The sequence below is a fragment of the Dendrobates tinctorius genome, unplaced genomic scaffold (assembly GCF_039654945.1).
Source record: "Dendrobates tinctorius isolate UK_male_01 unplaced genomic scaffold, ASM3965494v1 ptg000127l, whole genome shotgun sequence".
Taxonomy (NCBI): Eukaryota; Metazoa; Chordata; class Amphibia; order Anura; family Dendrobatidae; genus Dendrobates; species Dendrobates tinctorius.
Genome location: NW_027361795.1, coordinates 1964094 through 1992091, shown reverse-complemented (window position 1 = coordinate 1992091; position 27998 = coordinate 1964094). Strand labels below are relative to the sequence as shown.

At 43.6% G+C, this 27998-nt stretch overlaps 1 protein-coding gene and 1 long non-coding RNA gene across 2 annotated transcripts in view; one reads left to right on the top strand and one right to left on the bottom strand.

The window, feature by feature from the left end:
• Window positions 1–22596, top strand: part of TBC1D22B (TBC1 domain family member 22B) — a 64062-nt gene extending 41466 nt beyond the window's left edge. Inside the window, exons 10-13 of the mRNA XM_073542430.1 lie at window positions 1366–1441; window positions 2545–2672; window positions 3314–3409; window positions 20955–22596. Of these exons, the coding sequence (XP_073398531.1) occupies window positions 1366–1441; window positions 2545–2672; window positions 3314–3409; window positions 20955–21083 (429 nt within the window). The 3' untranslated portion in view covers window positions 21084–22596. The remainder of the gene's footprint in view (window positions 1–1365; window positions 1442–2544; window positions 2673–3313; window positions 3410–20954) is intronic.
• Window positions 10–27998, bottom strand: LOC141047376 (uncharacterized). Its single transcript, XR_012219794.1, has 3 exons — window positions 27651–27998; window positions 19330–19400; window positions 10–317 (listed from the first exon to the last, which is right to left on the bottom strand). It is a non-coding gene; the product is annotated as an uncharacterized lncRNA (long non-coding RNA).

Sequence of the window (27998 nt, the reverse complement as noted above, 5' to 3'; positions counted from 1 at the left end):
CAGATGCAGTTGAAGTTCAGACTTTCAGCTTTCATTTGAGGGTATCCACATTAAAATTGGATGAAGGGTTTAGGAGTTTCAGCTCCTTAACATGTGCCACCCTGTTTTTAAAGGGACCAAAAGTAATTGGACAATTGACTCCAAGGCTATTTCATGGACAGGTGTGGGCAATCTCTTCGTTATGTCATTCTCAATTAAGCAGATAAAAGGCCTGGAGTTGATTTGAAGTGTGGTGCTTGCATTTGGAAGGTTTTGCTGTGAAGGAAACATGGCGGTCAAAGGAGCTCTCCATGCAGGTGAAACAAGCCATCCTTAAGCTGCAAAAACAGAAAAAACCCATCAGAGAAATTGCTACAACATTAGGAGTGGCAAAATCTACAGTTGGGTACATCCTGAGAAAGAAAGAAAGCACTGGTGAACTCATCAATGCAAAAAGACCTGGGCGCCCACAGAACACAACAGTGGTGGATGATCGCAGAATAATCTCCATGGTGAAGAGAAACCCCTTCACAACAGCCAACCAAGTGAACAACACTCTCCAGGAGGTAGGCATATCAATATCCAAATCTACCATAAAGAGAAGACTGCATGAAAGTAAATACAGAGGGTTCACTGCACGGTGCAAGCCACTCATAAGCATCAAGAATCAAAAGGCTAGACTGGACTTTGCTAAAAAACATCTAAAAAAGCCAGCACAGTTCTGGAAGAACATCCTTTGGACAGATGAAACCAAGATCAACTTCTACCAGAATGATGGAAAGAGAAAAGTATGGCGAAGGCATGGTACAGCTCACGTTCCAAAGCATACCACATCATCTGTAAAACACTGCGGAGGCAGTGTGATGGCTTGGGCATGCATGGCTGCCAGTGGCACTGGGTCACTAGTGTTTATTGATGATGTGAAACAGGACAGAAGCAGCCGAATGAATTCAACATAAACAGAAATAAATACTTGAAATAGATCACTCTGTGTGTAATGACTCTATATAATATGAGTTTCACTTTTTGTATTGAAGAACGGAAATTAACTTTTTGATGATATTCTAATTTTGTGAGAAGCACCTGTAGGTGAAAAAGTATGGTACATGGCATGCTATCATGAAACAAGCTTTCAGGCCATCTACCAGTTTAAAACAATCTGTCAGCCGGCCTATTAAGTTTTTCATGCCGATCTATCGCGTCTGCTTTGATAGGGGATCTTGGGATCTTATAAGTAACTATCTGTTTCTTATTTTTACACCACAATGAGCTCGCTGTAACATAAAAATTAGTAAAGCGCAACCTATTGATATTGTTTATTTCTGATGACGGGTTTTCTTTAAGTGTGTCGACATGATTGAACTGGATTGTTTTTTTTTTTCTAAGGATAACTACACATTTGCACAGCCTGGAATTCAGAAGAATGTGAAGGCCCTTGAAGAACTTGTGAGCCGGATTGATGGTGCGTTGATTTTATTGCTGGGTCACTTGTGATAATAACACCTTTATTTTTTTAAACGGGATTGGATCTCAGCGATCGGAAGGTAAAAACCCCCCTTTCAGTGGATAATACTTTTTCTACATAGCACAGCTAATAGCCATTGAGGTAGTATAGCTTTAAGATATTGTACCTATCTATTGTATTTCTAAGGGTATGTGCACACGCTGCGGTTTTGCTGCGGTTTTGGCCCTGCAGAACTGCAGCAGTTCCGCAGACATGGTACTTTACCATGTTAGCCTATGGGTTTTCAAAACCGCAGTGCTCACGCTGCGGTTTTTTACCTGCAGAAAAGCTGCGTTTTTTTTTCCGCAGCATGTCAATTGTTTCTGCGGATTCTGCTGCGGTTTGCCACCTATTCCATTGTCCAGGTGTCAAACCGCAGGGCAAAACCGCAGGTCACTTTACCTGCGGTTTTACCTGCGTTTCCGCGGGAAAAAACCCGCAGGTGAATCTGCAGTGTGCACATACCCTAATAGTTGAGACGTGTAGGACTGCTGTCTGCAGCTTCCCCACCATAATCCTCAGGGAAGGTCTGATTGCCCTGATTAGTTCTTATATTCTCCATTATGACCTACTGGTTGGCCACGAATCTCTTGTGATTGTCATGAATGCAATCCCCAAGCATACCGTATAGCATTACCTCCAAGGCACTTTGAACCGTCAATTCTGTTGGCGGTTTACTTGGCCTACATGGTTAAGGAATGTTACTTCATGTGATGCCACACCTTCTGGTTGTAGTTATTGGATATGAGAGGGGGATATGATATGAAAAGTGAAATCTGTTGCTTTGCTCACAATTTTGGGAACTATCTTTGCCTGGCTCTATTATACCAGTCATCATTAGCCGAGACTGTTATTGGGGGCACTTTTACCTGGCACCCTACTGAGGGGAAGTGACTGTGATTGGCATAATATTGGGGGGCTGGCTCACTGGTAGGGAGGGCACCTGTGCTGACACTCTTCTGTTGAGAAGGTGACTTTGGTGATGGATTGTTAGCAGACCTATTAATTTAGGCAGCTTTACCATCTTCATGTCAAGTTGCAATTTCTTACTGTTCCAATAGGCCAGGTACACAGCCATCTACAAAAATATGAAGTGGAATACCTACAGTTTGCCTTCCGATGGATGAACAATCTGCTAATGAGAGAACTTCCTTTAAGATGTACGATACGATTGTGGGATACTTACCAGGTACGTCAGTGTTGATGTGTGCCTAATACTTGCTGACACCATTCTGACTTTTATTTGCTTGTTTTTGGTCATAGAAATTCTAGCAGGCCTGGAGCATCTAGTAAGCTTGAATTACTTTGATGTTTCTAGGATTAGGTTTGTTTGTTTTTTATAAACTCCTCTTAGGTTGGCATACACCCTAGATGGCTGTCAGTCGAGTAATACTTCGGTCGATCGTTCGGCCAACAGCCATCTCAGCTGACACTCCCATATACAAGCGCTCATTTGGCTGATCACTCCTGTGTTCTGTACGGGAAAGCTGCCAACTGATAAATCAGCTGGTGGCTTATCTCAGGGAGAAAAATGTGATCGGCAGTCGGGCACTATCGGCATCTCTCCCGACCATTGGACAGCTGCTGCCCCGTGCACATTGGACCATCTGCAGAACCTGTCTATATCGGCGGGTTCAGCTGATTTAAGTCTAATGTGTGGGGAGGCCTTTACACTAATCACTAATGCCTTTTGTTCTGCATTTAACTATACTTTATTGTTAAACTACATTAATGATTTCTAATGCTTCCAAAAAGACCAACAGTGCCATAAATAAGAAAAATGAATGTTTCCATGTAAGTAATGTGATATTCACTTTGCCACATTCACAGGCAGAACCAGAAGGATTTTCCCATTTCCACCTTTATGTTTGTGCTGCATTTCTAATTAAATGGCGTAAAGAAATTCTAGATGAAGAAGATTTTCAGGTAAGTACTGAATACGTGGTTCTATAATATACATACATAACGTATGTATTTGATTAACCCCTTCCCGACGTAACCTGTAATCGTACATCTTAGATAGGGTCCTATGTATGGAGTGGGCTCAAGAGCTGAGCCTGCACCATATGCAGCCGATGCCTGTTGTAATACAAAGCTGGCATTTGCCTGCCTGCATCTTGTCCCGAAGTGACTGGCCCTGTGTGACATGATCCAACAATCGGTCAGTCACTAAACGGTAAAACAAACAAGGGAACACTGGGGACACAATTACAACGGTGGGCCCTGCTATAGGGAACGGGGAAATGGACACCTTCTGCACTCTCCTTAGGATGTGCCCTGCTCTTACTAGCGTCCCTATGCAGGTTCTTTCAACCTGTCGCTGAGCAGGATACCTTAGCCCTCACTTGCCCTGCACCTATCCCTAAGTAGGGAATTAGCAAGTGAAGACACTGGTCCCACCGCTGCACTAATATAACACAAGGTAAGGATAGACAGATGGCGGAGGCAGTGTGCAATGTACAGCAGAGTAAGGCACCAGATAACAGCATTCAGCTAAAGCACCACTGCACCAGCAACCTCCTGTCTTCAGCACGGTTGGTATCCAAAAGGACCTGTATAACCAACAGTCAGCTGATGCATCTGGTGACCTTTTAAAGGATGGTGGGAGTGGTCACCACCTGCATCAGCAAACTCACCAGCAGCAATGTAATTACACCAGCGGCCACCAAAAAACCCAGCGTGTAACGACACAAAATTAGTGGACTTGCTTTCCAGCAGCCTCTGGTGGCCGGAGTTCCAAATTGAATCTTCTGTTTCCTTCTTCAGAGCGACAGGATTCTTGTAGGTCTTAAAGGGAATTTGTCACCTCACTTTTCGCATATAAGCTGCGGCCACCACCATTAGGGGCATATCTACAGCATTCTATAATGCTGTAGATAAGCCCCCGATGTAACCTGAAAGATAAGAAAAACAAGTTAGATTATACTCTACTGGGGGGGGGCGGTCCGGTGTGATGGGTGTCGCAGGTCAGGGTTCAGCACCTCCCATCTTCATGCGATGACGTCCTCTTCCTTGATTCTGTCGCGGCTCCTGCTCAGGCGTACTGATTTTCCCTATTGAGGGCAGAGTAAAGTACTGCAGTGCGCAGGCACCGGGCCACTCTGACCTTTCCTGGCGCCTTTGCACTGCAGTACTTTGCATTGCCCTCAACAGGGCAGAGAATTACGCCTGCGCAGGAGCCGCGACAGAAGCAAGGAAGAGGACGTCATCGCATGAAGAGGGGAGGTGCCGGACCCGGACCTGAGACACCCATCGGGCCCAGACCGCCCCTGGGTGAGTATAATCTAACTTGTTTTTCTTATCTTTCAGGTTACATCGGGGGCTTATCTACAGCTTTACAGAATGCTGTAGATAAGCCCCTAATTGCGGTGGCCGCAGCTTATATGCGAAAAATGACAGATTCCCTTTAACTTTGGGCAACTGTGCATTATTACCCTATGAGCAACGCCCCCTAGATAAACACCTTAAAAATTAGCATTAAATAAAAGGATCCATATCTCTAGAACCATATGGCGGATTAAAATAAAACCAAAACAGAATAATCCAGAAAGCAGCAGTAATAAAATAAGAGCAAAAGCTGAACTCAAAATGAAACTCAAAATGACCCCTATGACCTATTTTAAACTACAATCCATTTTGGTTACGTGTCAGGACGGGTTGCAGACTGAAGAAACACAGCTCAACACCCGTGTGTCATCTCACAGAAGAGCAGCATCATGAGCAAACATGAGGAGTAGGGCTGTGACATGAGAATCCAGCCAGATTCATTTTGCTTTCCTCATTTGTATACCTGTTCTGCTCATCTACTAAGTCAGACTGTATGCCCTTCTATTAAGCCGTCAGCATGACTCAAATCAGGGACACAAAGCATGGATAAGTATGAAACTGGAGATAAAACCCCCAATGTGCTCAGTCAGCATGTAAAAGTTGTATTTTTTCTCATGTCACAGCCTTGCTTCTCAACTGACTGAGGTATCTTTGCTCACAATTCTGCTCTGTTGAGGCAAACGTTTTGAGTTGTGTTTTTTCAGTCTGCAACCTGTCTGGACACGTAACTAGGACTGATTGCTGTTTGAAATATCAAAAGTATAACGTGGCACAGCTGTGTCGGTGCACAAAAGAAGGTTCCCACACCAGTATAGAATAATCAAAAAATTTTTGGCACTCAACTCGTTGCAAAGATGAAGAATTTTTATTTGCAGTCACAAATATAGACGTTTCGGCTGTATCAACTAGCCTTCATCAGTAAACAAGACTGCTCCTATCTCTATAATTTTCTGGACATTATATTGTATGACCAATAGTAAATTAGGTGCTATTGGAGGTGATACCATCCACCATGTAAGAACTGGTATATAAACCTGTAGATTTCAATGAGAAGGGGTAGTAGAGAAATATTCCAAACGAGATCATATACAGGATCTAACATGAACACAGTATACCCTTAGAACTTATTTAACCTTAGGCGTTATAATGTATATCATGTTGAGATTTACTCACTATTAGATCTGTTACTTTGAAAAGCTCCAAAGGTTGCACCAACCAGAAGTTGGCATAAACACAGGTCCTGCTGCCACCCACCAACAAGACATTTGAAACTACAGCCAGCTGCTGTTCTTACAGCATGAAATTGGGGTTTTCTATGAGTCACAGGATTTAACAATCCCACAAGTAATCCCCTTTGGGACAATTCCCTTCAGGCATAGCCATAGGATGTTTATGCCAACTTCTGGTTGGTGCAACCTTTGGAGCTTTTCAAAGTCACAGATCTAATAGTGAGTAAATCTCAACATGATATACATTATAACGCCTAAGGTTAAATAAGTTCTAAGGGTATACTGTGTTCATGTTAGATCCTGTATATGATCTCGTTTGGAATATTTCTCTACTACCCCTTCTCATTGAAATCTACAGGTTTATATACCAGTTCTTACAAGGTGGATGGTATCACCTCCAATAGCACTTAATTTACTATTGGTCATACAATATAATGTCCAGAAAATCATAGAGATAGGAGCAGTCTTGTTTACTGATGAAGGCTAGTTGATACAGCCGAAACGTCTATATTTGTGACTGCAAATAAAAATTCTTCATCTTTGCAACGAGTTGAGTGCCAAAAATTTTTTGATTATGCTGTTTGAAATATGTCACAAGAGCCATTTTTATCACTTTCTCGGAGAACCCCTTTAAAGCTTGTGAACTTTTCACCTCCATTTCACTGTGCTTTTTGGCTTGTCTGAATACCATGAGCTCCTGTAGACAGTCCAAGTGCCACTACCCCTACATTCTGCCATGCTGTGCATCTGTCTCTTACAGACCTCTAGCAGGCAGTGCTGTTTGTTTACTTTGTCCTAAGAGCTCTGGCAGCATGGCTTCCAAGTTCTGCTTGTTAGTCTGATTTGTGCTATCATTGCTGTTCTCATTTTCCAGAAAAAGTAAAAACAGAGAAACCATCTGCAGTGACCTGGTTACAGGTCCCTGACTTCTCCCATATGACACTGCTTTGTTTTCGTACTTTCCCTGGTGCAAGAGTAGCACTGCTTGCCACCAAAGAGGTCTCGGGCTCAGGATACAAAGTAGCAAGTGAGCGCCTTATCTGCCAAGGTTAAAATAAGTATGGGGGCATATGCACCAGCCTGTACAACCCACTGAAAAGACTGGTCGTCTTCTACCTTTAGATAGGGACTGTTAACCCTACTGTACTGCACTGCTAGACCACCTACACGATCATACATCTCCAGATGCTCCCAAAGAGGTGATGCTATAAGGATAAATTAGCCCAATAAAGGCCTGTACAGTGACGCCCATTGCAAGCTCCTTCAATTTATACTTCTGAGAAAAGGCTCACATCCTAATGTGAACATGGCTTAAAAGAAATCTGTGAACAGGTTTTTGCCACCTAATCTTAGAGCAGTATGATTTGGGGTCAGAGACCGTAATTCCTGCATTGTGTCACTTATTGAGCGGCTTGCTGTAGTTTTGCTAAAATCACTGTTTTACCAGCAGGAGATTAACACTAGAGGACTAGTAAACTTCTGCCATGTAGGTTCCATTTTCAAGGCCTCTGTATAAGCTCACCTCCACCACTGATTGGCAGCTTTCTGCTTATGCACAGTGTATACACAAGGCTGTATGTAAAGGGAATCTAACCAGTTTTTTTTCCACCTAATCTGAGAGCAGCATAATGTAGAGGCAGAGATCCTGATTTCAATTATGTGTCACTTACAAGGCTGCTTCTTGTAGTTATGATAAAATCACAGTTTTGTCAACAGATTATCACTAAAGGACAACTAAACCTGCAGCCATGTAGTCCACCATATTCATGAGCTCTGTACTAACCTTCCCCCTAGTGATTGGCAGTTTTCTGTATACATTGTGCATAGGCAGAAAACTGCCAGAGGTGTGGGCGGGGTTATATATAGCTCCACATTTAGAGAGCGGCTATATCTGCAGCAGATAATACAGTGATTTTATCAAAATTGCAGCAAGCAGCCCAGTAAGTGACACATCTTTTGTTGGAATCTCTGCCTCTTCATCACACTGACTCAGAAGGGGCAACAAAATCCAGGTGACAGATTCCCTTCAACTCCATAAGCAGTTTTTAGACTTTATACATTGGCATCCATATCTCTGAAACAAGGACCAACTGTATGTACAGTATGATTATAATATGTGTGTATAAACCTAGTGTGTGAGATGTATACACATTACATATGAACACTTTGCAAAGGATTTGATGAGGCATTGCAACATAAAGCATATTAGAAAATTGTAGATCTTTTAAACTATTCACTTCCCAGCACAGCACTGACTTTTGCAATCCTAAGAGATTTAACTTTCTCCTTCGCCTCATTGGGGGACACAGGACCGGGTGTATGCTACTGCCACTAGGAGGCTGACACTAAGTGAACAGAAAAAAAGTTAGCTCCTCCTCCACAGTATATACCCTCACGCTGGCTCTAAGCTAACCAATTCGTGCTAAGTGTCCGCAGGAGGCACACGGGTATGGTTTTTCTCAGACCATTTATTTTTTTTATTTTTTTTTATTTTACCATGAAGACGAGATAGGGGCGACGGATCCTATTGAAAGGGTCCGATCTCCCCAAACCAACAACAGGCGAGCACGTGGAGTGTCGCCTCCACATATCCTCACCTGCGACGTGGGACACTATGCCGGACACAGCCCTGACCACCCTAAGGTAGAGAAATGCTAGGCTGTACAGAGTCATAAATTATAGTCTGTGCGGCCCCCACTGCATCACCATTGCTAAGACTGCGGTGATGGAAGGAGGCGGACGTTCCCTCTCCTCATCCCCCATAGGGGAAGAAGGATTAAGAGTGCCTGCACCGTCCTTTATGAAGCCGCCCTCCCCTCTAACCTGGCGGATCTGCAATATGGCGTTCCATAGGGTTTTAGCAGGGAACATGGAAAGAAGGGTGGGCTGGGAGGGCTCCTGTGGCGCAGCGTTCCATCTTTGGCAGCAGTATCCTCTGGCCAGCGCAAGGGCCCGGCATCTTCCCCAGCTGCGAGTGCAGCTTCCGGCCATAAGCGGTTAGCACCACTTCTGATGCACGACACCACATTCCTGGCACGGCAGCCCCCCCCCGTGTTCTCTGGCCGGCTTCGGCGTGCACTAGGCCACGGCCAGATGTCCCGCCCCCAGGCGCATCTATTCCCGGCGGGCCCGCCCACACGCCAACGCTTCACACAGAGGCGCCGTTTACGAATCCAGGAACAAGCTGCAGGACTTTCGGCAGCCCTCCAAGACGCCAAAGGGGACATGACCGGGGTAAGAGCTGAGCCCCCGTTTTTGCAGAGGCTGCTAATCCCTTTAAAACTCTGCTTTTACACCGTCCCGGCAGCTGCAGGCCATAGCATCTAAGAGGTACAGCATGTCCAGAAGGGCCAAGACTCATACGGTGTTATTCACCTCATGTACCACTTGTCGGTCCGCTTTTCCGCAGGCACAGAGCAGGCAATTATGTGAAGCCTGCGATTCTAAATGAGCCCAGGGGCCTTCTGCGGCGACCGAGCCCAGTGTACCCAGTCCCCTGAATGGGTTTCATCTCTGTCGCAGTCTATGGCATCTCTAACAAGAGCAATCGAATCCCTTCAGGCCCCTAATAGGGGTAGGGACAGTGGTTTGCCTGTCTTGGAAGGAACCTTCGGCCTGCAGGGGCCGCTCTCACTCGAGACAGACGAGGGGGAAACAAACCCATACAGCGTGTCCCAGCCCGTCCGGTGCCTCGGTATCTGCAAGCTTCGTTTCTCACTCACCCTCAACAGCGTATGATAGCAAGCAGAATTCGGATTATGATTCAGAGGTGCCCCTTAATTTGGGTGCGCCTGGTTACCAGGAGACAGTTGACAGCCTCATTGAGGCCGTCAATCATACCCTGGAAATTGATGAAGATGCCACCTTGACCAAAGGCCACAAGGTGTCATTTAATCGGGCCGAGCGGCCTCATAGAGTTTTCAGCACTCACCCAGTGTTTGAGGACATACTGTAGTGCAGCGGCACAGGGAACGGCTAGACAAGGGTTTCTTAGGGCAGAAGGCGCTGGAAGCAAGATACCCGTTTGCTTCTCCAGAAAAATGGGCAGAATCACCTCCAGTAGACCCACCCGTGTCACACTTGGCTTCTAAAACCCTGCTATCTTTACCTAATGGGTCCTCTATCAAAGGTCCCACGGACCACCTCATGGAGAGCCTTGCTCATTCAGTTTTTGAAGCTTCAGGGTCAGCTCTTTCCCCTTGCTTCGCGGCAACATGGGAGGCTAAGGCCATGGTGTCCTGGTCAGAGTCTTTAAATAGAGCTCTGTAGGGTACTGACCTGTCATCAGAAGTAATTGATCTTATGAGTCAGATCGCTTTGGCCAGATATTACTTGTTTAATGCGTCCCTGGACGTGGCTAACTGCGTGGATCTTGCAGCCGCTAATGCTATTTCCATTAGAAGAGCTCTGTGGTTAAGGACATGGCGAGCAGACTCAACATCAAAGAAATCCCTAACTTCTCTGCCTTACCAGAGGGGCCAATTATTTGGTGAGAGGCTAGATCAACTCATCTTGGACACCACAAGGGGGAAAAGCAACTTTCTTCCCCAGCAAAGGGTTTAGCGACCGTTTTGTCACCAGCTGCAGGCACGTTTTCTGTCCTTTCGCAACCCCGGGTGGACCACATTGACCAACCCTGCCAGTTCGGGTCGCTCCACCCAGGACAGAGATCATCAAATTTCATACAGATCCAATCCGTTGGTGGAAAAAACGTTCCCACCAGGCCAAATCAAAGGGATCTAGGTCCCACAGATTTTCAACCAAATGACTTGAGGCATTTTCCGGTTGACACCAGCAGAGTAGGCGGTCGCCTGCTCTGGTTTCGCCAAGTCTGGCTCACTGCACGACGATTGGGTCAGAGAACTGATGTCCTCTGGGTACAAGATAGCATTTGTCAACCTCCCCCCCCTCCGAAATGTTTTTTTTTCTTTCCCATCCTCCCAAAGCGGAAGTATGCGCTCGGGGCCTTCTTCAAAGCCATCAAGTCACTCCGTCACGACAGAGTGATCATTCCTGTACCGGAAAACAAAAAGTTTCAGGGGTACTATTCGAATCTGTTTGTGGTCCCGAAGAAGGACGGAACTGCAAGGTCTATTCTTAACCTAAAGCTCCTAAACAGATTTGTCAGAATCGGGCATTTCCGGATGGAGTCCCTTCGCTCCGTCATTTCATCAATAGAAAAGGGGGAATTTTTAGTCTCGATCGACATCCAAGACGCCTATCTTCACATCCCCATTTTTCCCTTGCATCAAAGGTTCCTACGCTTCGCTGTCCACAGCCTACATTACCAGTTTACAGTCCTGCCTTTCGGGCTAGCCACCGCCCCCAGGGTGTTCACAAAGGTCATGGCAGCCACCATGTCGAACCTGCATTCTCGGGGCATAGTCGTTTTGCCATATTAGGACGACCTCCTGGTCAAAGGACCGTCTTTTCGAGCTGGCGAGGAATGCAATGATATTACGTTGGATACTCTTTCCCGCCTAGGGTGGTTACTAAACTTGAAAAAGTCTTCCCCTGTTCCAGCTCAGAAGATTTCCTTCTTGGAATGATCTTCGACACATCATCCTAAGCTGTCTATATGGGCGTAGGAAGCTGAATAAAATGATACCTTGATATCTGTGATCTGATGTCTTATTCCAGAGAATTCCATATTTTTCCTATATGTAAATGAGCTGTTAAGGGCTATGGGCTGGACACAGATCTCCCTGAGAATCTGTCTCCAGAGATTATTTTAAAAGAAAGGCTGCATTACCAGTGTGAGACATGTAATGACTGACAGTCTGCTCTCCTGATCTAATTGCAGAGCTGTGTGATTATAACTGTCATAGTAAAGTACAGCATAGCTTTGTCACATTACAAATTTATGTATGTGTATGTAGCAGAGCCGGGTGCATGTACTGTGCATGCAGCAGTGTTGTGTAGAAGCTGCAGAATGTAAATAATGTGTGTGCTGTAAAACTAAGTGTATAATATACATTCTGCAGAGAAACAATAGATTAATCTTTATTAATATATTTGCCATAATTAATTCATATATTATTACAGACCAGTAACTGTAAGCAAAAGAGTTTTTTTTTGTTTTTTTTTGCAATATTAGTAGCTGGTAGTTGCTCTTCATCTAACAGTGATGGTCACAATCAGTAGATCGTTGTATTATGGTGGGTCATATGTGCACTTACTTTTTGGTCTGCTGAACTTCTCAAAGTGCAGGAGAGCAGAGAACTGTAAGACAATCTTGACTCCCTATAAAGAAGGTAGAAACGATTTATTTACCATCCCCGTTGTGAACTCATTTTCTGGTTTACCTCTGGCTTCTGGTGAGGGTGGTGGAGCTGGCTGTGTTGACAGAGGAGTTGTGAGTTCTCCATCCGGGCTCCCTCTAGTGGTGACAGTAGGTAATGAAGCTGATCTAAATGGCAGAGACCTGCCACCTGAGGAGGAAGACTGTGAGTGGACATCAGGAGTCTATGACTGGATTTAAGACAGCCGTCTCCCTAATTTTGTGCTGGTGATTTTTCCTGCCCTGAGGTTCTGGTTTCCAGTTCTGTTCCTGCCTTCTCAAGCTAAGTGTGCTCTGCTATTTTTTCACATGAGATTTGGTCTGGTTTACTCAGCTTTTGTGGTCAGCCAGCCCCTTCTGGGGCTGTGTTGAATTTCCATTCTTATGTCTCTGTTTATGCTAGTTTGCTTTTGTCCCTGATCAGATTGGTCTCTTTTTGCTCTGTCTTCAGAATATACCAGAGTGCTGATATAGGGAATTGAAGTCTAGCGACTTTAGGGTTTTTGTTATCAGAAAGTGTTGGACATTTTTTGGCAGGATTTTGTGCGTGATTGCAGACAGTATCTTTCCTTTCCTGTCCTTTCTAGTTAGTGTGGGCCCCATCGTTTGCTCAGCCTATTTTTCTATCTGTGTTTGTGTTTTCATCTTGTCTCACCGACAATACATGTTTGGGGGCTGTCTATTGCTTTGGGGTCTGCTCTGGGGCAGTTTAGATTTCCCCTTTTCTTGCTTTAGGCTTATTTAGTTCTCCGGCTGTGACGAGGCGTCTAGGATCATTGTAGGTACGCTCCACGGCTACTGCTAGTTGTGTGGATAGGATCAGGGGTCTGCAATCCGCTTAGTTACCAACTTCTCTGGTTTTCTGTGGCTTAGCTTGTTTTTGTTTTTCCTCATCGGTGACTCATTCATAACACATCCCTGTGTTACTGATCGCTGTATAAAGAGCATTTATTGAGTGCTGTGTAAACTAAACAGATAGTTGCATTGCCACTTACTTCAAAGTTTCACCAATCATATGATCACTGTAGGAATTACTTGGTCTTATCAGACGGAGTTCACCTTTCCAGTGCAGCAGTGCACCTCTTAATACATTTGGTGAATTTTATTGCAGTGGTCTTTTGTTAAAGGCTATAAAGGAGTATAAAATTGCATGCCTGATAAATTCCTAATAATATATGCAAAAATAAACAGAAAATTACTTTAAAAAAAAAAAAAATAACCCTTTACACATTTGTTACATAAAATCATGGAATAACAGATTGGTAACATAATAATATAGATATTCCTTTAAAACGCCAAAAATATACAAATATTTATTAAGTATAGTTCTAGATACCCCCTTTGAACCTCAAATACTCCTCTGATTTCTTGTTTGTATTCACACTGAAGGACAATGCAGTATGAAATGGCTGATAAAAGAGCATAATATATTGCACTACCTTCAGTAATGTCAAGGTATGGGAACTCTTCCATCTTATGCTTGTAGGAATTGTTAGTAACGCTTAGAGGAAGCTACGGTACATATAGATACATACCTTCTTTATCTAAACCTTTAAGAGAATCTGTCACCAGATTTCACAATGCAAGTTGCGTACATTATTAAAGTGTACCTAGGGCTTCACCTGAAAAAATGTAGGACTCTGCAATATCATAATTTTTCTAAATCACTCTTAGCGTTCGTTGTTCATCACACACAGGATCGCCCGTAGTACACTAAGCTAAGCAGTATTCTTCTCCCGATGGTAGGCTACCATATTCATTGTGGGTGTCACGGGTTACCATGACAGTGAGGAGCCAGAAGACCGCAGTGTCTGATTTCTCCTACTCCTGCACTTATTAGAAGCACTTTACCTTCTTATTAAACGGTGTGAATTTCTTTTAGCAGTGCAGGGGTTATTCTGCTCAGTTGAGAGCTCCTGGAGCCTTAAGGCTCTCAGCTGTACACTGTTAGCCTCTCCCATATAAACTGGGCCTTGGCTTGCACTCATTGTCAGAGCTAGCTTATGCTGCATGGCTGGAGTTTGTTGGTGGTTATAATTGGAGAAGGATTTTAGTGGGTTTATCTGTGACTGTTGATAGGTTATAGTGTGTGAATTCATTTTCTTCTCCAACTTTGGTTTAACTCCATTATCCACTTCCCCGGTGCTTTCCTCTGTTGTATGTGTGAGTATAGTTGTCTGTTTGGTATTTTTCGTTACCCCTGTTCGTATTACCTTGTTAGTCTGGTTGTTGTATTACAGTACACTAATATTCCCCTTTTCCTTGGATGAGGATAGGGTACAGACTGAGAGGCGGATTCAGGAGCTAAGGCAAGGTACATGGCCCCGGCCTCTTCACCATCAGAAGTAATCCAGGTAACAGGGTGAGTTAGGGCGCCCCTAGCGTTAGTGGCAAGGAATTAGCCCCTGGTCCCAGGACACCTGACACCAGAGTTGTGACGGTGGGAGCGAGTGTCATAGAATTTCAAAGCGCTCACTTCTGCACTGATGAAGGTGACAAAGTATGACAAGCAGGATTTCTGGCAGTATTGTTCTCCGATTTATCGGCACAAACCGCTAAAAGAGTGATTTATAAAAATTGATTATACTGCAGAATTCTGCACTACTATCATTGTCTTGTGAACTTGTAGGTACCCTTTAAATAGCTTTATTAGGCTAGTTGAGGCTGATGTACTTCTTTTGAAGATCCAAGTCAAAATGTACATACACAGTGGGGAAAAAAGTATTTAGTCAGCCACCAATTTGTGCAAGTTCTCCCACTTAAAAAGATGAGAGAGGCCTGTAATTGACATCATACGTAGACCATAACTGTGAGAGTCCAAATGAGAACACAAATCCAGAAAATCACCTTGTCCGATTTGGCAAGATTTATTTTGCAAATTATGGTGGAAAATAAGTATTTGGACACCTAAAAACATGCAAGATTTCAGGCTCTCACAGACCTGTCACTTCTTCTTTGAGAGGCTCCTCTGTCCTCCACTCATTACCTGTAGTAATGGCACCTGTTTGAACTTGTTATAAGTATAAAAGACTCCTGTGCACAACCTCAAACAGCACACTCCAAACTCCACTATGGTGAAGACCAAAGAGCTGTCGAAGGACACCGGAAACAAAATTGTAGCCCTGCATCAGGCTGGGAAGACTGAATCTGCAATAGGCAAGCAGCTTGGTGTGATGAAATCAACTGTGGGAGCAATAATAAGAAAATGGAAGACTTACAAAACCACTGATAATCTCCCTCAATCTGGGTCACCACGCAAGATCTCACCCCGTGGGGTCAAAATGATCACAAGAACGGTGAGCAAAAATACCAGAACCACACGGGGGAACCTAGTGAATGGCCTGCATAGAGCTGGGACCACCGTAACAAAGGCTACCATCAGTAACACATTACGCCGCCAGAGACTAAGATCCTGCAGTGCCAGACGTGTCCCCCTGCTTAAGCCAGTACATGTCCAGGCCCTACTGAAGTTTGCTACAGAGCATTTGGATTATTCAGAAGAGTATTTGGAGAATGTCATATGGCCTGATGAAGCCAAAGTAGATCTGTTTGGTAGAAACAAAACTTTTGGAGAAGACAGAATGCTGATTTGCATCCAAAGAACACCATACATACTGTGATGCATGAGGGTGACAACATCATGCTTTGGGGCTGTTTCTATCAAAGGGACCAGGACGACTGATCCGTGTACATGAAAGAATGAATGGGGCCATTTATCGTGAGATTTTGAGTGCAAACCTCCTTTAATCAGCAAGGACATTGAAGATGAAACGTAAATGGGTCTTTCAGCATGATAATGAAGCCAAGCATAGCAACAGGGCAACGAAGGAGTGGCTTCGTAAGAAGCTTATGAAGGTCCCTGGAGTGGTCTAGCCAGTCTCCAGATCTCAACCCCATAGAAAACCTTTGGAGGGATTTGAAAGTCCTTGTTGCCCAGCGACAGGCCCAAAACATCACAGCTCTAAAGGAGATCTGCATGGAGGAATGGGCCAACACAACACCAACAGTGTGTGCCAACCGTGTGAAGACTTACAGGAAACGTTTGACCGCTGTCATTGCCAACAAAGGATATATAACAAAATATTGAGATGAACTTTTGTTAATGACCAAATACTTATTTATTTTTTTAATCAAATTTTTTTTTATTACAACAGATAACCATATTGTAATAGTCTGACACAAACTCCAGACAGATACAAAATGTAATGTAAAAAGCAGATTAATACACTTTCCTATTTAACATAACTAGCCCCTTAACTCAAATGACCAAATACTTATTTTCCACCATAATTTGAAAAATAAATCTTGCCAAATCAGACAAGGTGATTTTCTGGATTTGTTTTCTCATTTTGACTCTCATAGTTGTGGTCTGCCTATTGTCATGATCCGGGTTGGATTATGACCGATTAAATGCACTAGTAACCTTTTTTTTCCCTTAAGCTGCACGTGCTTAAAGGTAGGTTTGCCCCCGGTGGCCGTTAGGGTCATTGCACTCTGGTTACTTTAGGTTAGTGCACGTCATTTCAACCATCCTTGGTGGAGAAAGGAGCTAGAGAGAGTTCCTTGCAGCTCAGTCAGAGTCCTGGTGTGGAAGGAGCTACAGAGAGGAGTTCCTTGCAGCTCTGACAAAGCTTGGTGATGCAGCAGCTATTCAGGAGGAAAGCTGCATTCTGGTGCTGGACTCTGTTGCTGGGAGCAAGAGCAACAGAGCAAAGCTAAGTGGTGTTATCCCTGTTTGTACCTTTCCTTTTGTGTGTTTCAGTGCAGTGGTGGGATTAGTTTCTGCACCGTCCATTTCACTAGAAAGGGCTAGGTGCAGGGCGAGCTAGGGTTTTTAGGTATACTGCTCGGCGACAGGTGCAGAGCCTGTATAGGGACTGTTAGGAGTGTAGAGACTGTCAGGGATTTTTGTCTTCCAATTAGAAATCGTTCAGACCTGAATAAGTAAGATGCTTCTTTATTGGACATGCCGGCATGGAGAGAGAATGACGGCCACACCAGGTGTGGGCTGTCCTCTGTCTAGCTCAATACATATTCTTAAGAGTTTAAATAGCAAAGCCGAAAGGGTGTTGAAAAATTGCGTTTGCAGAAATAGTACATACAATTTGCTTAGCTGTTAGCTATCCTTATCTGCGCTACCAGAGAAGTCACGCAAGACAAGGAAAACCAGCTAACGTTCACAAAAAGTAACACCCAAAGGTAACACCCATATATTCACAATACGTAAGCTAAAAAGAGTTACAAATTCTAGGCAAAATAAATGGCTTATGCAATCCTGTGTGTATACCGTGTATATATGTGTGTGTGTATATATATATATATATATATATATATCTACTCACACACATACACATATGTATATAGATATATATATATACACGCACATAAAAGAACTTTATTACAATTATTATAACAGAGACACTGATTCAGGTGAATGCAGGAGGTCTCCACGTCCCCGTTCCCTATCACAGGGCCCTCCACTGTATCGGTTTCCCTGGTGTTTCCCTTTATTATTTAAATTCGCCCTGCTGGAGGCGGTGTATCCAGATACACGTGTAATTCTGAAATTCGCCTGCTGGAGGCGGTGTATCCAGGGTCACGTGTGTCAGAGAAATTCGCCCTGCTGGTGGCGGTGTGTCCAGTGACACGTAACCATCACACCTATGATGTCAATTACAGGCCCCTCTCATCTTTTTAAGTGGGAGAACTTGAACAATTGGTGGCTGACTAAATACTTTTTTCCCCACTGTAATCCTTTTTGAAAGTTTTCCATGCTTGATATTAAGTATTGAATTCAGTAAATTCATGAGCTAAACTCAATCTCTTTCCATGTTGACTAACTGACAAGCTCCTTTTAATGCAGCTTGTACAGTGCAGCATGAGATCTCAGCAGTGGAGGCGGTACACAGTACACATTGTTTCTTCTGGCTCTGACGGCACCGCTGACTGGCTACAACACCGTGGGGCCAATTTTGAGGTGTTGAACAGTAGTGGGCAGACCTTGGGTTTATCTCATACATACACAGTCTTAAGCTGGACTAAAATACTCATTATCTTATTATTCAACCATCATGGTATGGATTTGAAAGTCACAACGAGTAAATAAGCCTTAATAGATTTTGTCATAATCATTTGATAATGAGTGCAGCTTGATTTATAAAATCAGGTGATACATCCTCTGTAGGTCGAGAAATATTGGAGGAAATTTCTCATTTAATTTAGAGTTTTGATAAAAACATATAAGAACATAGATGAGAATTAATGTGTTTATTGTTTTAAAATATTGTAGTTTTGTTTTTTATCTCCCTTGGGCATTCTTCTATTGTTGGAATCGAGGATATGACATGAGTTGTGCTTTCTAGCAGCTCGACTGAGGTGTTAAATATACCGAAGACTGTACAGTCTTCAGGAATTGATGCCCTTCCTCCATAGATCAAAGTGTAAGGATGCCTTATCTAGGCCCCTAGAAGTAGAATGGAGCTGACTTACATTTCTCTGCTGTAATAAGAGACTTAGGGTACCGTTACACTTAGCGATGCACCAGCGATCCCGACAACGATATGGATCGCTGGTGCATCGCTAAGTGGTCGCTAGTGAGCTGCCACACAGGCAGATCTTACCAGCGACATAGCAGCGGTTGGGGGTCGGTACTTACCTGTCAGACTCAGCGATGAAGACGTCCTCCCGCCCGCGTCCACGCGTCGCTCGTCGGCGCCACAGGAAGCCCAGCAGGAAGCGCCCGACAAGAAATGGTCCAGGACGTTCTCGCGCGATCAGCGATAGCCAGCGGGGGAGCCGGTCGGAGGTATCACATGTAGCGATATCGCTAGCAATATCGCTGCTACGTCACAAAACCAGTGACGTTACAGCGATATTGCTAGCGATATCGCTATGTGTAACGGGGCCTTTATTTTCTAACAATCTACAGCCAAGCTGACAAACGAGCTGCCGTGAACCAATTTCAAAGCTGGAATATTTCAGGATAGTGACGTAAAAACAACACCACAAACCTTTGTAGTAGGATTCTTATTCAAATAGTTCTTCATTTTTTGATGATACATTTCGTTTACATTTCGCTCACCTACAAGGGAAAACTTCCTATCAGCATGGAAGATTTTGGTCGTAAATACAAATTTCTATATGGCTGGTAAAAGCATCAGGAAAGGGATTACTCTCCAGAACCGTTAATGCAAATTGTAGCTTTCATTCCTACTTTTCTCCAAAGATCATCCCTTTTACTGAAGTGTCTTTATTTTTGTTGACAGATCTTACCTTTGATGAAATGTTTGTGGATCAAATGACTAATCCTTTACATGTATTACCAGCTTACAAGGTTTACCCACTCTAAAAAAAAAAAAAAAAAAAAAAAAAACGGCAATTCTTTTCAGATGAGACATCTGTATCTGATAGGTGGGAATTCCACTCATCTGGAGAACAGACTCCAAATAGCTAGGAAAAATCCATATGCTCGCCTAATTCTGTTGTTTTTCTATTTTTCTGCTCTGCGTGAAACCAATGCAGAGATATTCACATTTGTTTCATTTGGGCTGCAGTATGTGAAATCTCTGCTTGCAGTTTAACTGGGCATTTCTTCAGTAGGGGTGTGCGCTTTTACACCACCCTTTCAAACACTGCCAATGACAGCTTGGCAGCTAATCTGGTAGTCTAGCTGATTCAGATGCTGCCAATCTGTGATTGAAAGGATTCCCCATGGGCAAAAAGTACTTTAAGAAAAAATATTAAAATATAACCTTTAATTGATTTATAAAAAACACAAACAAGACAAACCTCAACAATAAAAAAAAAAAAAAAAAAGCTGTGATTGGCAACGTCTGGGTGGGAGGATTTAAAGCGCCCGCCCCAAAAAAAGACTCTGCAGAAACTCGAAGTTACGCCTCTTTCACACTTACGTTTTTGACAATCAGTCAAGATCCGCCAATTTTGAAAAAAAAAACGGATCCGCCATTTTTCTTTGCGGATCCGTTTTTTTCCCCATTGACTTTCATTATTGGCGGATCCTGACTGATTGCCGTCCGTTGCATCCGTTTTTTTGAGGATCCGCCACAATGTTAGTGTCCGTCAACATCCTCAAAGATTTGTAAACGGAGCTTGGAACGTTTTTTTGGCCGGCAGATCCTCCAGACACTGAATTAACCCCAAAATATGTCTGGGTGCCGGACAAAAAAATTCTCTCTCTCTCTCTCTCTCTCTCTCTCTCTCTCTCCTCCTTCTCCTTCTCCTTCTCCTCCAGCGGATCCTTTTAATTTCCTCATTTTCAGGATCCGTCTAAAAACGGATCCTGTGCCATCCGTTCACATCAGTTGAGAACGGATCCGCTTCTCTGCCTTTTTGGCGGATTGTAACTGATGCAAATAACTGAAGTGTGAAAGAGGCCTTAGCTGCAAGCAGAAATTTCACATACTGCTCTCCAAAAGCAGTATATCTTTGCAATGCAGTGACACAGCACAAAAAGGAAAAGAGTGGCAGAATCGGGAAAGATGAGGGATTTTTCAAAGTACTTAACTCATTTTTTTGTCCTCTTAAAGTTAGGTCAAACCATTTACAAGTTAACTCAGCTTAAAACAAAATACATTTAAGTTTTATCTATAGGAATATAATTTTTCTTTTCTTTTAGGGATTACTTATGTTGCTCCAGAACTTGCCTACAATCCACTGGGGCAACGAAGAAATTGGCCTGCTATTGGCAGAAGCTTACAGACTGAAGTACATGTTTGCAGATGCTCCCAACCACTATCGTCGATAAGACGTCTTCTGCTCGACGGCTTCCCACTCCACAAATCCTGCTCCCAGGAAGAGGCGTGAGCATTTAGCACCAGTGCCTCCTGCATTACTATTCACTCACTCATTTGGACTTTTTTTAAGCGTTTGTGTGTGAGTGTGTACAATGTCTGTTATTTAAAGACTAATGACTGAACCTGTGATCAACCCTGTACAGATTATTTGTATATTAGCAGACTTTCATATGTATATGGATAGAATTGTACATAATTTAAATTTATTTGTAAGATGTGATTGTCATTCTCATTCAGGCCTATATGCTTTGTCTCTGTTGAGGATTGTGGCTACTGTGTACAACATGCAACATTTTATTTTATTAACTAAGTAATAATAGTGACACTCCAACACAAAGCAAACGTTTTTGGTACTTTGAATGTTCTATCAGACGTCACCAAACACAAAAACAGGGACTCCTCCATTTCTCTGACACACGAACTACTTCCAGCTTCTTTAGTCCCTTTGAATGTGCATAAGAATTGTATGAACATCACTCAGGGACAGCAGTAGGAAATGACAGCAAATGTGAACATTCCCGTATCCTTCACTGGAGCACATGTCACTGTGCATTTTACTGACCAGGGTGCTTAACCTTCAAGATGGCAGAAAAGTATATGATTTTAAAAAAAAAAAAAAATTTGGATATGGTTTTTACGTACTTAGAGGCTCAGACTTGTACTGTGATTTCTGTGAGGTACAACAATTGTGGACTAACAAGTGCCGCTTTCTGCCGTGGCCTACTCAATTTGTGCTTTTTTTGTGCTCGTGTTGATAAGGAATCACCATTGTTTGAAAATCACTGGAGAAAGAAAAATGGAGAATTCTCTTCCCCAATTTTGGCGCAAGCAGTGGAGAATCACGCTCGGTAAAGTGCAATTATGGAATCGCATCGGAATCGGACTGGAATGCATGCCTTTGTTCATTGACCATCCAACTGTGACAATGAATAAAGTACACACATCGTTGCTATGTGAATACATTTCTCTGCATTACAGCACTTTTATTTTCTCTATAATATTAAAGAGGTTTTCTGGTTTTCACACAAGTGTGAACTGCTTGAAAATATCAGCTTCTCTACCCCATTGCAGCTCCACTCCATTTCATGTTCCCCTCTTGCCAATGTTGAATGGCTGCAGTAGAGGCATCATGTTGACAGCATGTGACTTCTGCCCCAAATCACTGGCCTTGGCGGTCCTGAGCTCAATAATAGGCTGCAGCAGTAATGTAGCCGTATCAACAAAGATGGATTGGGGGGTAGCGAAGAGGCGGCAGCAGGTAAGTAGGGATGCTTTTGTTATTTTCAAGTACTTCAAGCCTTGGAGCTAATGTACCATGAAAACAGAAAACCTCTTTAATAAATGTGAAGGATATTTATAACAGGCAAAAGAACCTTGCACCACCTTTAATTCAGCATAAAGCACACCTAAAGTTACATAAGCAGTGGGTTTGGGTAATTATAATAAAAGATTGCTTATTTTTAATTTTTTGTTTTGATGAATTCTTTGTCTAAGGCAGACGTGGGGAACCATTTTGTTTGCCAAGGGCCACTTTGATATTTAATACCATCACCCGATGGCCGCACAAAATTATCAACTTGAAACTTATCGCGCTATGTTTGGTCAAACATTTAATTCACCCTCAACGAGATGGCTGGAACTACTTCTCTTGGTGCGACAATGTTCGGTGGTTATTGATGATGTTGCTACTCGCAACTACGTTTCCAAGAGGTGCAGGCGACTCTGCGATGAGTCCTAACGAACATAGATGTATATTACACTGCATGTCTCCTCACAGTGGGAAATCCATCACTGCTCATGTAACATTTATAGAACTCAAGCAGTGGGAGATCTCCAATATACATCATATGTGGGATACCTAGACTGCTGTAGATACAACACATAGACACCAAGACTGCTGTTTACATCACATAGGAGTCACCGAGACTGTTGTGTATACCTCACATAGGAGACAACGGGGCTGGAGTGTATAAATCACAGGAGACACACGGGTTGCTGTATATACATTACAGGAGATATCAGGGCTGTGATATAGACATCACATGAGACATGATGGCTGCTGTTTAGACATCACAGGAGATATGGGTCTGCGGTATGGACATCAGAGGACACATGGGTCTGCGGTATAGACGTCAGAGGAGACATGGGGCTGCGGTATAGACATCAGCGGACACATGGGTCTGCGGTATAGACGTCAGCGGAGACATGGGTCTGCGGTATAGACGTCAGAGGAGACATGGGTCTGCGGTATAGACGTCAGAGGAGACATGGGTCTGCGGTATAGACGTCAGTTGGCACATGGGTCTGCGGTATAGACGTCAGTTGGCACATGGGTCTGCGGTATAGACGTCAGTTGGCACATGGGTCTGCGGTATAGACGTCAGTGGACACATGGGTCTGCGGTATAGACGTCAGTGGACACATGGGGCTGCGGTATAGACGTCAGTGGACACATGGGGCTGCGGTATAGACGTCAGTGGACACATGGGGCTGCGGTATAGACGTCAGTGGACACATGGGGCTGCGGTATAGACGTCAGTGGACACATGGGGCTGCGGTATAGACGTCAGTGGACACATGGGGCTGCGGTATAGACGTCAGTGGACACATGGGGCTGCGGTATAGACGTCAGTGGACACATGGGGCTGCGGTATAGACGTCAGTGGACACATGGGGCTGCGGTACAGACGTCAGAGGAGACATGGGGCTGCGGTACAGACGTCAGAGGAGACATGGGGCTGCGGTACAGACGTCAGAGGAGACATGGGGCTGCGGTACAGACGTCAGTGGACACATGGATCTGCGGTACAGACGTCAGTGGACACATGGATCTGCGGTACAGACGTCAGAGGAGACATGGGGCTGCGGTACAGACGTCAGAGGAGACCTGGGGCTGCGGTATTGACGTCAGGACACATGGGTCTGCGGTATAGACGTAAGTGGACACATGGGTCTGCAGTATAGATGTAAGGACACATAGGTCTGTGGTATAGACGTCAGAAGAGATGTGCGTCTGCGGTATAGACATCACAGAAGATATGATGTGGTGTTTAGATCACAGGAGACATGGGACTGCGGTATAGACATCGCAGGAGACATGGGGGCTCTGGTATAGACATCGCAGGAGACATGGGGGCTGCGATATAGGCTGCTTCTTCTGTCTTCGGTGGAATGAGAGCGCATCATACACTAATTCCGCCCACAAAGTTCTTTGGCACTGGCTAGCATCAGGACGTAATATTTCATTACATGCGCCGCAGCCTTCAGTAGAGAACAATGCATATGCTTGCAGAGTAAAAAGAAATTAAATGGCCGGCAGCCGTAAAAACGCTGATTGTATTAAACTAGAAAAAAGGTGTTGTTTTTTGTTTTCTTTTTGCTTGCTGTGTTTGATATTACAGTAAAGCCCTTATTCATGAGTGATCACAAACCATGGACAAGATGGACGATTCTCTGTATATAGGAAAAGAAAAGCCGACTAGGATAGTGGAAGCACAGTGTATTCTAAGTATGCATAGATTTTCATCTGACAGCTCTTTATTTTAAAAGAGTTTTTCAACAGTAAAATATTTTTTTTGTAGGCATGGATTGATTACAAATAATAAACAGTGGGGTGTGGCCTGAGCTGGTAATTTTGTAACACGCACGGCTCAGGATCTCTGAGGAGGCATCTCCTAAAGCGACAAAGCAAAAAAAAATCACTCTCTTCGATAACCCACGGAAGGATTGTTTTCTCGTTACTCAGAGGTACATTCTGATACCCCTTGTCTGAGCTTTGGACATTAAAAAAGACATTTTTGAAATCTGAGGCCTTTTCCCGCCATTTTACTGCAAGGTGACACCATTTTGAACCGTGAGTGAAAAAATCCTTTCCCTGCTCCCGCCATTACCCACCGGCTGTCCTTGTCCTCAGAAAAAGTATCTCCACGCTTGTCTATCACATTTTAAAGATTTTTGTCTTTTGGAGATATTTTTTTTACAAAAATCCTGTCATATACCAGCTGATTGGCGGAAGGATACAAAATAGTCCCCACCCTGTGCCTAATCTGACAGGATTTCTCTCGTTGCATAATTAAAAGACATTGACTTTTTGGGGGAATCTCCTCTTGTCTGTTTTAGACCCTTTGGAAGTCCCAGGGTGTCCTAATTTAGCTATATTCCCCGGCTTTGTGCGAGGCTGCGGGAGCTATAACGGCTGCGGAGGGATCTCTTTCATCTCAACGTCCTATCTCAAGTACGCCATTTTCCTGTCATAACAGATCTGTGAGGCGGAAGGACACAAAGCAGTCCGTGATTTGTGCCTATTTCTATGTTACCTCCGCTCCCCACCGCTCCTGTGCGGCTCCACTGGGGTGATCTGTCTTTCTTCAGCGGTGCCGTGTATCAGCTGTCGGCTCCCCTGTTGCATATTTTATGAGCGGGGACTGACGTCACTGAGCCCTGTGTGAAGACTAGCCGCCTGTCACGGCTGCATTTAAAATCACAGGGAGCGCGTCTATATCAGCGCGCAGTTAATGAAGGATTTTACTGTATGCATCATACAATATTAAAAGTGCCATCTGATTCGGTAGTGTATCTCATTCCTCACGGTCCCTTTTATAAAAAGGCATAGGAAGACACAAGAATTTTCTATATTTTTAACGTTTATTCAGTATAAACATCACCAATAATATCAATTCTCTCTAATATAATCCCTGCAAGGCAGGATTCAAAAAAGGGCACAAGATGAGTCACAAGGCTACTCCAGTGTCCAATTCAACGAAAGTGTCTAATACAACGCCTCAAAAAGCACAACAATTTCAGGATTCTTACAATCCTCACTTTAAAGATCAAGTGGATATCGCTAACCCATTTAAGGCCAGATCTCATAAAGAGGTCATGGATACATCTCATCAAAAAGGAAAAATCCTGATAAAACTTCTGAAAAATTCAGATCGCCAGCCGACGCTTCAAGTCCTGAGTCTGGAGATAATTCACTAACCTTTTCGCCGGAAAGGTCAAAATTTAAGATGGATAACACCAATCCTTCTCCTTCCCAAAATCTGGATGTTATATCCATACACTCTTACATGGATACTCTCGCCCAGAAAATCACGTCCAGTATGTCTCAATCATTTGAAAACCAAAATAAAATTTTACAGTCCACCTTGGATAAACTTAGCAGCAGGTTAGACAACCACAAAAAACGGCTAACTGTAGTGGAAGAACACACTGATGATTTATCAAAAGACACCCATGACCTCAAATCTGAATTTCACAGACTTAAAATTAAAGTTGCAGATATAGAAGACAGGAACAGACGAAACAACTTGAAAATAAGAGGATTACAAGAATCTATCTCACCGGATAAACTAGAAGACTTCGTCAAGACAATTTTCAAAAAATTACTACCGGCACTTACAGACCAGTATCTCATAGATAGGATCCACAGACTTCCCAAACCACAGAATATTGATAAAGATCTACCTAGAGATACCATCTTAAGGGTCCACTTCTTCAAGATCAAGGAAAAAAATTCAAAAATCGGTTAAAGATCTAGGAGGTTTTCCAGAACCCTATGCTCACCTTCAGCTATTCACGGATCTTTCAAAGGAAACGATTGAAGGAAGAAAGTCTTTTAAGCCAGTCACCTCCACCTTGAGGGAAAATAATATCCCCTATAAATGGGGCTTTCCACTTAAACTTTTGGTATTCTACAAAGGAAAGACGACCGTCCTATTCTCGCCTAAGGAAGGAAGAGATTTCCTGTCCTACTGCAGGATACCCGATCACCATAGAAACTCTAACTCTCAAGACCCCAGGCCCTCTTCAGAGACTGGATGATCCAACGGAAAGACCCTGCCTACATATTTACTCACCTTGTTATAAGGCCTCTCTACACTTCTTGATTATTTGGCCAATGTATTGTACTGTACTGCTTATTATTCTTCTTTCCACAGGTTTTCTCACTTCTCCACTACTTTATGGACTCATAGATCACATGAGATTATTTTCCTTCTGGGAATAGTGTTGTTATGCCAAGTGATGCCTCCAATGGGATCCATACACAAACTTTCCCCACTAAGGAATTAGAGCCTTCCGGATCGGCTCTTCCTGAAGGACAATTTTGTTCTTATTGTTTTTGTGTCTCTTTTGTTTTTGGTTTCAAATAGGTATATAGTTTGAGGTATTTGGACAAATAAGTTCCACAAAGAAGCAGCAAAAGGAAATCAGTGCATAGATGTCCAAGGTATGATAAAATCACAAATCTTTATTAGATAACACAGGTAGAAAAGCACAAACAATGACAAACAAAGGGTGACACAAACAGAAGCAGAGCAAAGGGGTATACAGTGTCAAAAACCTCGCTCTGACCCTTATCGTGAGTAAACACCTGGTGGTAAAGATAAATAAGTATCCAAGTATAAACACCCAATATATAACAGGCAAACCAGTGAAAAGCAGTAAGGGGTAAAATCCCCAGCTGGACAGCCATATAATCAGTGGTGAAGTTACAAAGACAAAAGCAAGGTACATACCAGGAGGGGAGAGACACTGAATCCAAAGCTCAGCTGACCCCGACGTACGTTTCGGAAATGATCTTCCTTCCTCAGGGGGCGTGTCAATGAGGTGTTAATTGCGGTTTAAATAGGGGAAGTAAAAACAAGCACCAATCATGAGGGGTGACGCTGACCAATCCCCCCACATCCCCCATCACTGCCTTAGCTGGCGCTGATCAGCACGGGGCCCCATGACGTCAGACGCCAGACCACAGGCAGACGGGGGCGGGACAGGAAGCGCGTCCACCCACACATGTACAGGAACAGGAAAGACGGCCGCGGCCATCTTGGATATGGGCAAAAGGCAGGAAATCTGCCAGAACTGTG